Here is a 14,441-nt window from a genome sequence, read left to right on the forward strand (position 1 = left end):
GCCAGCTCTGCCAGTTGTGTGGTGGCCCAAAGTGACTGCCACCCCCTCGTACTAGAGATCGACCATACCCTGGACCATATAATCTGGTGCTTCGCATGAGGTCCTAGCCTTATCTTGGTGTTTCAAACAACTCGCGATAACAAAGCTGGGCAAACCTTCCAATAGGAACAAGACCATCCGAGCGAGCTTATCGCAATTGTTATTTTGCCTCTGGAAAGCTGCTTCACATCCGTTTGGAAAGTGCAGAGTTGGGATAACTTCCCTGTAAACCAATCATTTGTTTCGGACATTAGATAAACCCCTATATATCAACCCACGGCTTCACATATGTGCTCTTTTCCATAGTATCGATCATCTTTTGCGACACCAACATCCACAGGATGGATGACACAGCCAGTTCGCAGTCGTCAGGCACGACTCAGCGAAGAAAGCTGGTGGAAGATGACGATCGATCATGGAGTAACAAGAGTAGCGTCGAAGTCAGTGGGCGAGAGGTGGCCGAGGGAATGGCGGTGTCGAGACAAGAAGACCCCGTTGAATCCCTCAAGAGGCGCCTCTCGGAATGGGGTGAGTCTAGTGTCCATACCAGCCAGCCTTATGAAGAGGGTGAAGAATACGAAATGCTTCTAGATCCAAACCTCCCAGAGGAACAAGAAAGGAGAATGCACGAGCTCGAGTTGGATGATCCTTTAGGAGGCGAGTCGAGTCTGAAGGAACTTGATGACACCGAAGATTCTCCCTATCCCGAAGTACGAGCCGCTGTTCACAACTACGATGAGGATCTGCCCTGCAATACTGTCCGGGCTTGGACGATTGGGTTGTTCCTTGTGGTCATTGGCGCCTCAATGAACACCCTCTTTTCTTTGAGGAGTCCCTCGATCGGACTAGGTGCGCTAATTGCTCAGATTATAGCATGGCCCATTGGCCAGGCCTGGGAAAAGGTTATGCCCAAGAAGGAATTCACGCTGTGGCCATTCGGTATCAAATGGAGCTTGAACCCTGGACCTTTCAATGTCAAGGAGCACTCGATTATCGTTGTCATGGCGAGTGTTTCTTTCTCGGTTGCATACGCTACGGATATCATACTCGCCCAGCTCGTATTTTACAAGCAGAACTTTGGCGTCACTTGGCAGCTATTACTGACCGTGTCGACCCAGTCACTGGGCTACGGCATTGCTGGCATGATGAGAAAATTCTTGGGTAAGCTGAGATCCATGTCCTTGTGCTCAAGACTCGACTGACCATGAATAGTCTACCCGGCTTCCATGATCTGGCCAGGAAACCTCGTGTCGGTAGTGCTCATGAATGCCATGTACGAGAAGCACGCACCGCTTGACCCAACGATAATTGGTGGAAATATGCCAAGATATCGATGGTTTGCTTACATTACGCTTGGTGCCTTCTTGTACTACTTCATTCCCGGATTCTTTGCTCAGTTCTTGAGTGTCTTTGCATTCCCAACCTGGCTTGCACCCAATAACCCAATTGTCAATCAGCTCTTTGGAGGAACGACCGGTCTGTCATTGCTGCCCATTACATTTGACTGGACACAGGTTGCAGGATATATCGGCTCTCCTCTCATCCCACCGTGGCATGCCATTGCAAACACCACGATAGGTGTTGTCGTCTTTTTTATTGGTCTTGCCTCGGCATTCCATTACACTGGCGTTTGGTATTCCCAATTCCTGCCCATGAGCGACGCGTCAACATATGACAACACGGGCTCACCGTATAACACGACTCGAATTCTCACGCCACAATTGACTTTGGACGAGGAGGCTTACAAGAACTATTCTCCCCTCTATATCAGGTAAAAGCTTCATTCATTCCAGAGATTGTAATGCTTTTGAAAAACTGACTATCCACAGCACAACCTTTGCCATGGCCTATGGACTATCTTTCGCTGCCATTGCATCGCTGATTGTCTACACATACCTTCATCACAGCAAGACAATTTGGCGCCAGTACCAAAACAGCACAACTGAGAAGCCCGACATCCACATGAAGCTCATGAGGAAGTATAAGGAGGCGCCAACATGGTGGTACATGAGCCTTTTCGTCATCATGCTTGGGCTCGGTTTCATCACTGTCCTGGCATACCCTACAAATCTCAATTGGTGGTCCTTTCTATTGGCCGTTAGCATCTCATTCACCTTTGCCCTACCTATTGGCATTATTCAGGCTGTCACAAACAACCAGATTGGTCTAAATGTCTTGACCGAGTTTGTGTACGGTTATATCCAGCCAGGCAGACCACTTGCCCTAATGATGTAAGCCCCCTTTTTTGTAAGCTTTGGTGAATATTATATTGACTAGTCACAGATTCAAAACGTTTGGGTACATTACAATGTCTCAAGCCTTGAGCTTCGTCGCGGATTTGAAGTTTGGCCACTACATGAAAATACCTCCCAGAACCATGTTCATGAGTCAAGTTGTGGCAACAACCTTTTCCTGCTTTATTCAGATTGCGGTGCTCAACTTTGCATTGAACAATATCGAAGGTATATGCACCCCAACACAACCAGAACATTTCACTTGTCCTGGAGGCAGGGTCTTTTTCTCAGGTAAGTCCCCATTTCCCTGCTGGTACCTTTTACAATGTGTCTCTCTCTAAATCGCATTCAGCATCTGTGATCTGGGGTCTCATTGGCCCGGCCCGCATTTTCTCGCCTGGCCAAATCTATTCGGGACTTTTCTGGTTCTTCTTGATCGGTGCCATCACGCCCGTGATCATTTACTTTGCTGCCAAAAAGTGGCCCAAGTCGCCCATCAAGTATCTGATGGCACCTGTCATATTTGGAGGTGCTGGCGCGATTCCTCCTGCCACGCCTCTCAACTACCTGTCCTGGGGCATCGTGGGATTTGTGTTCCAGTATCTAATCAAGAACCGCCATTCGGCTTGGTGGAACAGACTCAACTTCCTCACGTCTTCAGGTCTCGATCTAGGACTTGCCCTTTCTACACTGGTCATATTTTTTGCCTTTACTCTCAACAATATCAGCCCGCCCGAATGGTGGGGCAATACCGTTATCACGACGACAATGGATTATCAAGACACGGCTATACAGACTGTATTACCGCCTGGGGAGACTTTTGGCCCTGCTACATGGTAGAGTTCAATAGATTAGAAAGGCAGAAGACGGGGCGGCTCGAAAGGCGGACCCAGATAGATGTAAATAGCCATGATTGCCAAAAATTCTAGCACATTTTTACTTTTAGATCTATCTGATTCAGTCCAAGAACTAATCACAGCATCGTAGACTTTCTCAAACTATATTGCCACAAAGTTTCCCTCATGTGTTTCAGTGCAACACAAGACTCTGGCAACATACTTCTGTCATCGGCTGTCGTACGACAATGATACCCGGGCCGCTCGAGCCAGCCATTTCCGTCGGTCACTACTACTAGCATTATTTTCTACCCGGATCACATGAGGGATGGCGTAGGAAGCCACACCAAAGTCTGACGGCTGTTGGCCCTCCCCAGGTTTAGCGTCTCTACATTAAAATCTGACACGTCATGCGTAACCATCATTATCCTATTTAGAAAAAGGAGCCTAGCAAGTAAAAAAAAAAAAAAAAAAAAAAAAATTGGATTGGAATCAAGAAAGAACAAAGAAAATGCAGCCCGGGGATTTTTGTTTTCGGCCGCGGCTTTTTGGAGGAGGCAAGGGGTTACCAATGCCGCCGCACGCCTTTTTACGGCCGAGATGTTGGTTGGCAACTAGTTTTTATTTTTCTTCCCCTCCATCCCTTGCATTAGGAGGGGAAGAAGAAGAAGAAAAAAAAAAAGGTCCTCGCATGATAGATGAAAACGTAACCAAGTTGGTTGGCAAACAACTGGACGTGGTGCATAACTAAACAGGGGTTTTGAAATAGCAGACCAACAAGAGGAGAAGGAAGAATTATGTTATGACTCCTCGGATCCCATGGGACAAGGAGAAAAAAAAATCAGTTTTCTTGAGATTTGTTTTCCTCATTGTTTTATTTCTTATCCCTTTCCGGAAAGCCGAGTCGCAACTACCAGCATCAGTCAATCGTACGACCCGTGTGGAACATTGTTCCCCGAAAGAAAGAGAATGTTTACAAACTAATCCCGGAAAATTATATTTAAAAGGAAGACATATCAGCAACGAAAAGAAAAGGGGGAAAACGATATGCCTCTAAAGGTCGGCGTCATCGGGGCCGGCATTGGAGGCTTGAGCGCCGCCATTGGTCTCCGTCGCGCCGGAGCTGAAGTCGAGGTAAGGATTCCCTCCCCTCTTTTCCTTCCCTGCCTCTTTTGTTTTTCCTTCTATTTGTATCTTGGTACCATGGGGATATTTCCCAGCTTCATGTGGTACAACAGGCCGCCATTGGGCTTGGACAGTGGAAAGCTGAGGATTAGGTCGGTTGTACGACGTTGGACGCTATCTACGTTTCGACACATGTACAGTGCAATGCCTCTGCTCAGATATAAACACCAAGAAAACGAAAATGGCATCTTATCACTAAAAAAAAAGGAAAATAGATATATGAGCGATCGAAGTTTAAAAATGAAGTCGGAGGTGCCATAACCGTCACTCCCAACGGGTCGCGCGTGCTGGAATCTTGGGGCTTTGACGACGTCAAGGCCGGCGCCGTCGAGGCCAAGACGCTGCGCATGGTTGACGCGCACACGCTGGAGCCGGCCTTTACCGACGACCTGACGGACGTGCGCGGCGACTTTGGCGCCAAGATGGCCTTTTACCACCGCGTTGATCTGCACAATAGCCTCAAGGACCTGGCGCAGGGCCAACAGGAAGGGCCCAACAACGAGCTGGCCGGACCCCCGGCCGTTATTCGACTCGGCCAGGCCGTGGTCGACATTGACTGTGAGACCGGCGTCATAATCCTCGCGGACGGAACCAAGGTGACCAAAGACTTGCTCGTTATTGCCGATGGCATCAAGTCGCGTTTCATCAGCAAGATCACGGGCGAGGCCGACAAGATCAAGGACCTGGGCTGGTCGGCGTATCGGTGCCTGGTGCCCATGGACGCCATCCTGTCGGACCCAGAGACACGGCCGTATTTCGAAGGCCAAGCTCCCGGGTACTGGACCCCATTCTACCTGCCGGAGGCCTTTTACATGGTGGCGTACGCGTGCCGGGACAACCGCCTGCTCAACATTGCCATTCGCCACGAGACGCGGGCCCAGGACCGTGACAAGGACGAGGACTGGAACGCGGCAGCGACGCACGCCGACGTGCTCGAGATCCTCAACGGCTACCACCCCGTCATGCGCGCCGTGGTCCTCAAGGCCCCCGACGTCAAGGTCTACAAGCTCGTGCGCCGCGAGCCGCTGCCGCGGTACTGGCGGGGCCGCGCCGTCATTGTCGGCGACGCGGCGCACACCATCCTGCCGACGCACGCGCAGGGGGCCGTCCTCGCGATTGAGGAGGCCGCGGCGCTCGAGCTCCTATTCACTGGCCGAGACGGCGGGAGCGGCAGCGGCAGTAGCAGCGGTGTGGATGTCAGCGCTCGGCTTGAGCTCTTTGAGGACGTGCTCAAGCGACGTATCCACGCGGTCCAGTTCCTCAGCGACTCGATCCCTGGCACGAGGGACGAGGCTCGCCAGAGAGCCGAGGAGATCTGTGGTGATGACTTGTTCGATCACGAGGCGATGAACTTTACGGAGCCGGTTCGAAAGTTCTTCTATAGTTATGATATCCGCAAAGAAGTGACGAGGCGGATGCGGGAAGCTGGATACTTGCAAGCCTAAGCATTGTGCGAGATTGTATGGCTTGAGTTGTGGTTCCCCTCCCCCTCATTTTCGTTTTGTTTCATAGTATTCTCGAAAGGGCGGTATGGCTGTTAGATTTCCCGAGGCAACTTTGCAGCATTTCCGTGCATCACGGTGGACTGTTTCTCAAAATTGATCAGGAGGCAAGTATTTTGTTTTTCTCAAGATAGGCCAGCCGCACAATACAGACGCCTGACATGGCTGGCGACATCATATCCAGCTTCCTAGCAACCAATGCTATGAGTCGCCCGTGGCTTCGATGTTTTGTGGTACCAACTCATCTCACCTTAAAAAGGTAACACAGCCAATAGATGCGGCGCTCGGTCAAGGTGCCTTCATTTACTGAGCCAGCATTGGGCGTTGCGTTGTAACTCTAATATGACTAAAGCTTGGTTGCTCATATAAAGTCAATAGCCGAAATAGACTAAATCGACCTACCATGTTATAATGATGCTCTATCCTCATACCAAGGTGTAACCTCGGACAGACTACCCACGCGTGTTATATTTCAAAATCAGCAATCCTACTGAAATCAATTCCTTGCCGTGTATAAGGACGGATTGGTTATTCGTCTTCAATATGCGATGTTCGCGTGTTGTCGCACTCAATTACCTGATTGCCTAGATCCTTTTGCGTTACCCTAAGGAGGCATAGAGAATACTCTGAATGACGGCCGCATGCAAGCCCCTATTGATGGCTATGGGTCTAGCCCATACTCGCCGAGATGCGTTGCGTGATGGAGAGAATTTGCCGATCGGGTAAACACTATACGAATCATCTTCGTGACTCAGCTGACGTGATTCGCAACTATTATCACTTCCCGAGGCAGCCACGTATGATCCAGGCGTCTGCCGACCGAAATGGAATCATTACAACGGGGCTGAAAGCAGCCCGGCAGAAGAGGGGGTCGATTCCGATATGCCAACTGGGAGATGAAAGCCGCGATGAATGGGGGTCACCGCTTGTCATGTCGCGATTGAAACACAAGCGACACCAAATCATCAGGCAGGATTGACAACAAACGATCGAAAGACCAGAATCCCGCGGCGCAAGGTTACCCGGGCACGCGTATAATGGATGCTCGGCATGAATAATAGAGGGCGGAGTTATAGAAAGTCGTCGGTTGTGCCGACGAAGCTGACGTCGGATAACCCGATCGTGCAGAGTCGAGCTCTTGGCAGGGTTTCAACGAGGGGCTCCAAAGCAGAGAGCAAAGCCAGCAATTGGGCGGCTAGAGAGGCTTTTCACGTCCCACGTATCGTCGTTGTCGTCGTCGTCCTCGTCGTCCCGCGGACATTGTTGCCCAAGGCAGTAAACACCCCTTTAATGGATGGCGCGAATCAAGAGACGTGAGAGAGTCCATCTTGTTTAATGCGACGCAGAAGAAACGCGGCTCTTGAGGCAGCTCTGATGTAATATGCACCAGAATGGCGGGATCCCGTGTCACCGAGAGCACCACGAGGTTGGGACCAAGCCCTCCGAGTCGTTTGATGCCAAGTCAACGAGAGCCGTTGTCACTATCGCAGCACCCGGACTACGTTCCATACAATTCAGATCCGGCAAAAGGGTGAGAGCAAAGTTCTGGGTCTTTGGTTGCCAGTCCAGTGAACCAAGCATCGCTCCGCTTTTTGGCGCGGACTTGTCTAGCCAAGTGCAACAGCGCAATGCTGCTGTGGGATGCGTCGGGAAAAGTGAGCAGCAGGTCTCGAACCATAGTCGATTAATCTGTACAGCTTGAGGCTGAGCGCATGACTGGCACAAGCGGCCATGAGGAGGCGCCCGTGATGCTCGTAATATAGAGTAGATGCAGGGATTGAGATGAGGTGTGTTCTAAATCCGGTCCCCTGACTATCCAGGTCGCGAGCTGTTCTCAAGCTTTGTGTAGCTACGGTAGCATTCCGGACGGATTCTGGTACGGCGGCAGCTGGGCGGGCTTCTTGGGGCCCTTGGGTCATGGCGCCATCCAACCAGCAATGCCGCCATTAAGAGCAATGCTTGGCAAGATTACGGGATATTGAAAATTGATTCTGTCGATTTGCTGCTCTATTGTTGTTGTTGTATGTCTATTTCAAAGATTGCGCCCTGGCAAGTGTCGTAAAAAAAATGCCATGGTAATCTTGAAACTCTGGTGCTGCCACCAGCTGCTGGTTGTCTCCCGGGCTTGCTGCCGAAGACAAGAGAAACACTTTTTCCTTTGTCCGTCAAAACATGAGATGATCTGCGCAAACTGACGACATCAATGCCGAGGGACGACGGAAGATTCAGCTCATGCATGCCGGCTGCAGCACACATTTTTCTCGTCCAGGTCCAGCGCACAACCTCTGGCGCAGGTGTAGGCGTGATGGTGGTGTGTAGCATGTGGTTACAACGATGGATCTGACAGCCTGGGATTTTTTGGCCCAGGCAGGCTCCAACATTTTACCCCCAGCTCCAGAAAGTCAACACCATCTTACATGGTAATACATGTACCCGACCCTGCTGGCTGGCCCTTGTAAGCTGGATCTGCCTACATTTACAGTAGGGTGGATGGGTGCCTCACCTGCATCCATGCTCTGCTGCTCCTGCTAGTGGCGACCCGGAGGAATGAAATCCTACAGAGCAAGAATAACACCAAAACAACAACAATTGCAGCAAAGGTTTTCCAAGGTGTCGGGGTGCATGAGCATAGAAGCAGAGTTGTAAAACATGTTTACAGACAGTAGCTTCATAGCTATCCTTGCACATACCTAGGCCGATGCTTGATATCTACCGGGCCCCGGCCAACCGTCCAAGATTGGCGTTCTGTGCGATCCTGGTCAACCCCGGAGCTCCGTAGTACTTACGTACATTGAGTTCCCAGAGAAACCTGGGGATTGATTGAGGAAAAAAAGTCAAAGTGCCCAATCGTGGTCCGCGCTGATTAGACGAGAAGGCCGGATTAGGAACTGAAGCGTTGCATCCCTCCAAGTAACCGCGCGTCGGCTACGATAATATTCCCGATCAATAGTACCTACGTAGAATCAATTCCTGGGAATGGATTCCCTCTCGGTCGGGCTGCAGAGACAATTGAAACCCCACTTGGACATCAGAACCACCCTCCCATAAACAAACTCATGTAGGAGGTAAGTAGGCACCCTTGGAAGGGATCGTGAGACACTGTTGCAGGCATATATAATCTCGAATGGGTAACGAACAACCATATGAATAGTCGTTATTGAAACGGGTTGCAGGATTAAGAAGCAGTGCTCGGATCAAAGGCTGGTGTTCCGTGCGCATGGTTGTCGTTGGTGTTATTAGCGGCAAAGAGCTCTGAGCACAGCACAGCAACAGCACCCGTGGACAGCACTTGGAGCGCTAGAATGTCACTGCCCAACGGCGTGCCAGGATGTCGGTACCTGTTTTCTGACCAACATGAGGGAACTTTCAGTTGAGGATTCATGGCGCAGACCCCCAATCGCATCATCACTACCTTGTCTTTTTATGGGTTTACTAGAGAACTACATCATGTTTGACTGCTGACGGATTCCGAAATTCCCAGCAATCTGACCCCCAGATCTTGTTCTTGTACATAGTATCCCGCCCTAGTAACATGGTTTCCGCTCCTCTCACAGTGGCCACAGTGGTTGGCTTTTCTTCCATAGGTAGATACTGAGACTCTTGGTGTAGAAAGCCAACCGCGTTTGTCCTACGTTTTGACGCACAATGCAGAATGATCTTGTTTTCCATTTTTGACCAATTAACCATCCAACCGACCGATTGCCCTGCAAACGCCGCAATAGTGACTGATTGGGTGACTGGCTGACTGGTCGGGGTCCAAGAGGCGGGTGAATTTGATGGTTGGAGGTTTCCCACCGCTCTTTTTCTCACCACGTACTCTCTCTCACTCTTGACCATCATCATCAAACTACTTAATTCCTCCGGGCGAACAGTCCAATTCGGGTCTGCCGAACTTGTACACGCCCCGCGACAAAGCTCACAAGCACGACTTGGCGCTAGGTGCACAAAGGTGCACAAAGGTGCAGCATAGCGTTACATTCCGTAAGTCTTTTCCACCCAAGCATTTCCTTAGCGCGATGGTATACCTTTTTTTTTTTAACCCTCTGCCCCCATCATCACCATCAGGCTGCGCTTCGTCGTTTGCAGCCCATGTCGGTGGGCTTTAATTGATTAATCGATTGATTGATGTCCCTCTGGCCCCTCACTTTCCCCCCATATCACTGAATCACCACTCTCAATCCAACCTACATTACCATCACTTGTTGAAGAGTACATATGTATGTACTTACATACACATGTATGTAAGTGGGTGGTTGGCCTTTCCCCACGAATCAGCTTATGTATCAACGTATGACCGACAAGACCCTCTGACCTGACGAGCGCCTCTTGTGTAGTTTGATTCGACGAGAGACAGCTCAGACAAACGGACGAGCAAGATAATATTTTTTTTTCTCTTCCCTACTATTGCTGGTTGTCTGCTCGGTTCGGCAGACGCGCATATGCACACAACCCAGCCCAAGAAGAAAAAAAGCCCATCACACTTGATCAATTTCATCATCCCACTCCCCAGTCTCTTTCTTTAGTGGTGCCCGCCACTGGCGCAGCGCCCCCAAGTCATCCCCAGCCAGTCATCATCAGCACGGTCAAGGGCAACAAACCAAGGGGACCAAGAAGAAAAAAACAAAATAAGAGTCGATAATCAGGCAACACACGACTCGCTTCGGGACACACTCTTTCCAACACCGGCCCTCTGTAAAAGCAGTCCGTCCCTCCTCTACTGGCCTTTAGAACCAATTCTGTCTCAATCCTGACTCCTGGATAGGGGCCACAGAGGGAGATCGGATATTGCACGACTCAGTCCATCTTAGTTTTTAGGACGGACCAGCCGCTAACTAGTCGATTCACGAAAAAAGTTGTTCCAGATCTACCGCCCGCCACGTCTCGCAAGTCCACCGCCTCACCTTGGTTGACGTACCGTACCTGGCTTACCTACTTGTACCTTGCCGTAGGTTTCCAGTGTAGGTTGCCGGCGACATCGACTGGAGAGAACTGTACGTACATGAGTAGAGAGTACGTACAGGTGCACCACTCTCTCACTCTCTCACCTACTTATTGACTTGGTTCCTGGGGACCCCGGTTCCTTTGATTGTCGACCCTCATTTCCCAATCGTCTCTTGGTCTTGGAAGAGAGTTGGCGCGCAACCTATCTTTTCTTTCTTTCCTGGAACTTTTGTTTGTTGTGCTTCTTTACTACTATTTTTCTGTTCGCCTTGCACTTGCCGCCGTTTGTTATTGCTGTTCTTTCACACGGCGTTACAGCGTTCAGCTGCACCGACAGGCACACCCGCTGCCCCACCAACTACTAGTCAGTTCTACACAATGGTGAACAACACCACGACCACGACCCTCCCCGTGCCGGGCTGGACTCCGGCCAAGCGCCTGGTGAATGACTACGAACCATCCACGTCTGGCGCCAGTGCATACTCCGCCGACACGGGGGCTGAGGTCGAAAAGGACTTTTTAGAGCCCGTCCGCCCTACCACAGCCAATCCCTTCCCTTCACGCACACGGAGCTTCAGCTCGACGGTACACTGGCGACGACGACCCAAGTCATTGCTCCTCAGCTCAGAGAACGACGACACCCAAACTCCCTCGGTCTTTCCCGAACCCGCAGAAGAGGACACCCGCTCCGAGTCTCAGGATAGCAATGGCTCGCTCAAGGGAAAGTTTAGGCGCGCTTCTCTGAGCCTCATGAAGGGTATCGTACATCGCCGGGATCGCCGAAGTTCAGAGCCGGAAAAGACCCTGGAATTCACAACACAGCACACACAGCATCAACATACGAGATCTTCTACAGCACATTCAGCCTGGAACAAGTTGCGGCAGGCCGCCAGCTTCAAACACTCCAAGATGATCAATGGCGGACGAGCTAACGCCTTGGACACCATCTACTCACCCATTGAGTCGACATTCTCTAATGTGCCCATTCCTGGCAACGGCCTCCAGCCCCCCATCATTCCGTCGCACACTGGCGCCGCAGCTAAAGCCTCGGTCGTGTCCCACAACGAATACTTGGCCATGCTACAGCGAGAGGAATGGCTGGCAGATCAGGTGCAGAATGATCGCGAAAGTGGAATCGGCATCTCCATCATGAACTCCGATGAAACTGAAGTGGCCGTGAGAGAGAACACACGCATTAGCAGAGTCGACTTCATCTCTCGACTGCCCGCCGAGCTTTCCATTCGCATCCTCTCCCACCTCGGTGCCAATGGCCTGACTGCTGCTGCGCGTGTGTCCAAGAAGTGGTACGACGTTACACAGGACTGGCAGATCTGGCGACAGAGTTTCCTGCGTGAGAAGACGGCTACATATGCAACCGCTGCACCCATTGAGCCTGGCACAGGTTTTGGCGTCCCTGCTATCCTTCCCGGAAACGATTGGCAGAAAATTTACAAGGCAAAGCAGCAGCTGGAGCAACGTTGGAACCAAGGCACCTCATTCCGTTCTGTCTACTTGAACGGCCACCTTGACAGTATTTACTGCCTTCAGTTTGATGAGTATGTTCAAATCCCCAACATCACAGCCCAAACTATCCAGACTGACCATAATCTGCTAGATCCAAGATCATCACTGGCTCAAGGGACAAGACCATTCGAATTTGGGACATGCACACCTTCCAGTGTCGGCTCGTTATTGGACCTCCCGAGGTCGTCAATGACACTTCAGTACTGTTCGATGCCAACGGCCGCCCTCTACACTATGTGTCAGCACCAGATAGGGCGCGCAACCACGAGTCGGTCCCAGCTGTCGTCTCTTTCCAACTCCATCACAAGGCTTCTATCTTGTGTCTCCAGTACGATGAGAATATTCTCGTGACTGGTTCCTCAGATGGCTCGTGCATCATTTATAACGTCAAATCTGGCTATCGCCCCATCCGGCGCCTGGAACACCACACTGCCGCCGTTCTGGATCTTGCCTTTGACGACAAGCACATTGTCACGTGCTCCAAAGATATCAGCATCTGTGTCTGGGACCGAGCGACTGGCGCTATGCTTAAGCAGCTCAAGGGTCACACTGGTCCCGTCAACGCTGTTCAGCTGCGTGGCAACAGTATTGTGTCCTGCTCTGGCGACTTCAAAGTTAAGCTGTGGAACATTGACAGTGGCAAAGTCGTTCGCGAATTCGAGGGCCACACCAAGGGTCTTGCCTGCAGCCAGTTCTCCGAGGATGGCCGATACATTGCATCTGCTGGTAGCGACAAGATGATCCGTATTTGGGACGCGAGAACGGGCGAGTGCATTAGGGAGATGCAGGCACATGACAGCCTGGTCCGCAGTTTGCACATTGACAGTGTCAGCGGACGTCTAATCAGTGGAAGCTACGATACCGATATCAAGGTTTTCGACATGGCTACGGGCGACCAACTTCTCGATTTCCCCCGATGGCACGCAAGCTGGGTGTTGAGTGCCAAGAGTGATTACAGACGCATTGTCAGCACCGGACAAGACCCCAAGATCCTTATCATGGATTTTGGCCACGGCGTCCAGAATATTGGAATGCTCGAACGCACGCCCACGGCTGATGTGGCACGCGATGCTGGATTCATCTAGGCAATGAACAATCGCGATCGCCCTCGCGGTCGCCATGGCCGCTTCCGCCGTCGTCGTTACTATCTGCCACTCATATACCCGAACTTTTGAAAAGAAACGAGTTTTGAAGCGACGCATACAATTATAGATTGCAGTCATTTTGTCTTCATGGGGGGGTCTCCGGAGTTTCGGCATCCTTGAGCATAGCATAGCGCACTGGTATTTGTGGTTTTGATCTGTTTTTTCCCCGGCGAATGGAATGATTTCATGGGACCGGTGAGTCCCGATTGGATTGGCGTTGTGCCGGTCAATAACGAGCCGGAGCAAAATATTTGATCCAGCATTTTCATCATTCGCAGCGGCATACGCATTTTGCTTTTCGTAGCCTCGAGGCAGCGTCACGGCGACACTTTTGTTTGACGTGGGAAAACAACGCTTGCTTGGGTGTCAGTCAGCTAGAGTAGCAAAGACAGTGATCCACTACATTGAGAAGAAATGAAAGTTTTTGTCGTGGAAATCAACGTCTCAATTGTCTCGAAAGTCTAAAGTGACTTGCTTCAGTCATGCTATGCCCACCCATATCGGTCCATGATCTACTTGGTTTGGTCTCGGGCCGCCAGCCACTCTTTTCTCGCTAGGTATATATTTTCTTTTTCCTTTCGTGACGCAGAAAAATACTAGACACTTTAATTGACGTGATCGGGATTATTCTGCAGACAAGGCACTACCAACAAAGCAAATGTTTAAGCTTATATCCTCTGACGGGGATTCTTGAAGAAATGCGTCATGTAGTTCTTTTCCCTGCCCAAGGAATCGTAGCAGAACAAGGCATTTTGATTGGTTGTACCAATGAGACTGAAGACTTGGGTTTCCCTTCTTGGATTCCCTCTTCTGCCTCAAGATTCCGCCATGGAGGTCATGTCCTGATTCTTCCTTGTAATATACATAGGGTATCCGAAATCAGACCTGTTTTTTTTTTCCACTTACCAATGGTGAAGAAGAGTTTTCTACACAATGTACCGTCAATGTATTTGTCTTGAATAGCGTGACCGAGAAGTAAGATACAAGCAGAGCAAGTCTCATGTGGGAAAAAGCTGACCCATTGGTTGGATATAT

At 50.6% G+C, this 14,441-nt stretch overlaps 3 protein-coding genes across 3 annotated transcripts; all 3 read left to right on the forward strand.

The window, feature by feature from the left end:
• Nucleotides 1–380: 380 nt before the first annotated feature.
• PFICI_08144 (uncharacterized protein) lies at nt 381–3,113 on the forward strand (the record flags this gene model as incomplete). The annotated part of the gene is made up of 5 exons (XM_007836725.1): nt 381–1,200; nt 1,252–1,810; nt 1,869–2,270; nt 2,323–2,564; nt 2,626–3,113. 5 exons carry the CDS (start codon nt 381–383, stop codon nt 3,111–3,113), a joined length of 2,511 nt encoding a protein of 836 aa, XP_007834916.1.
• A 1,043-nt stretch (nt 3,114–4,156) lies between these two features.
• PFICI_08145 (uncharacterized protein) lies at nt 4,157–5,739 on the forward strand (the record flags this gene model as incomplete). The annotated part of the gene is made up of 2 exons (XM_007836726.1): nt 4,157–4,243; nt 4,510–5,739. The coding sequence occupies 2 exons, from the start codon at nt 4,157–4,159 to the stop codon at nt 5,737–5,739; spliced, it is 1,317 nt and encodes a 438-aa protein (XP_007834917.1).
• Nucleotides 5,740–11,115: 5,376 nt separating this feature from the next.
• On the forward strand, nt 11,116–13,346 carry PFICI_08146 (uncharacterized protein; the record flags this gene model as incomplete). The annotated part of the gene is made up of 2 exons (XM_007836727.1): nt 11,116–12,293; nt 12,353–13,346. The coding sequence occupies 2 exons, from the start codon at nt 11,116–11,118 to the stop codon at nt 13,344–13,346; spliced, it is 2,172 nt and encodes a 723-aa protein (XP_007834918.1).
• Between the last annotated feature and the right edge of the window lie 1,095 nt (nt 13,347–14,441).

This window comes from Pestalotiopsis fici (genome assembly GCF_000516985.1).
Source record: "Pestalotiopsis fici W106-1 unplaced genomic scaffold PFICI_Scf_5, whole genome shotgun sequence".
NCBI lineage: Eukaryota > Fungi > Ascomycota > Sordariomycetes > Amphisphaeriales > Sporocadaceae > Pestalotiopsis > Pestalotiopsis fici.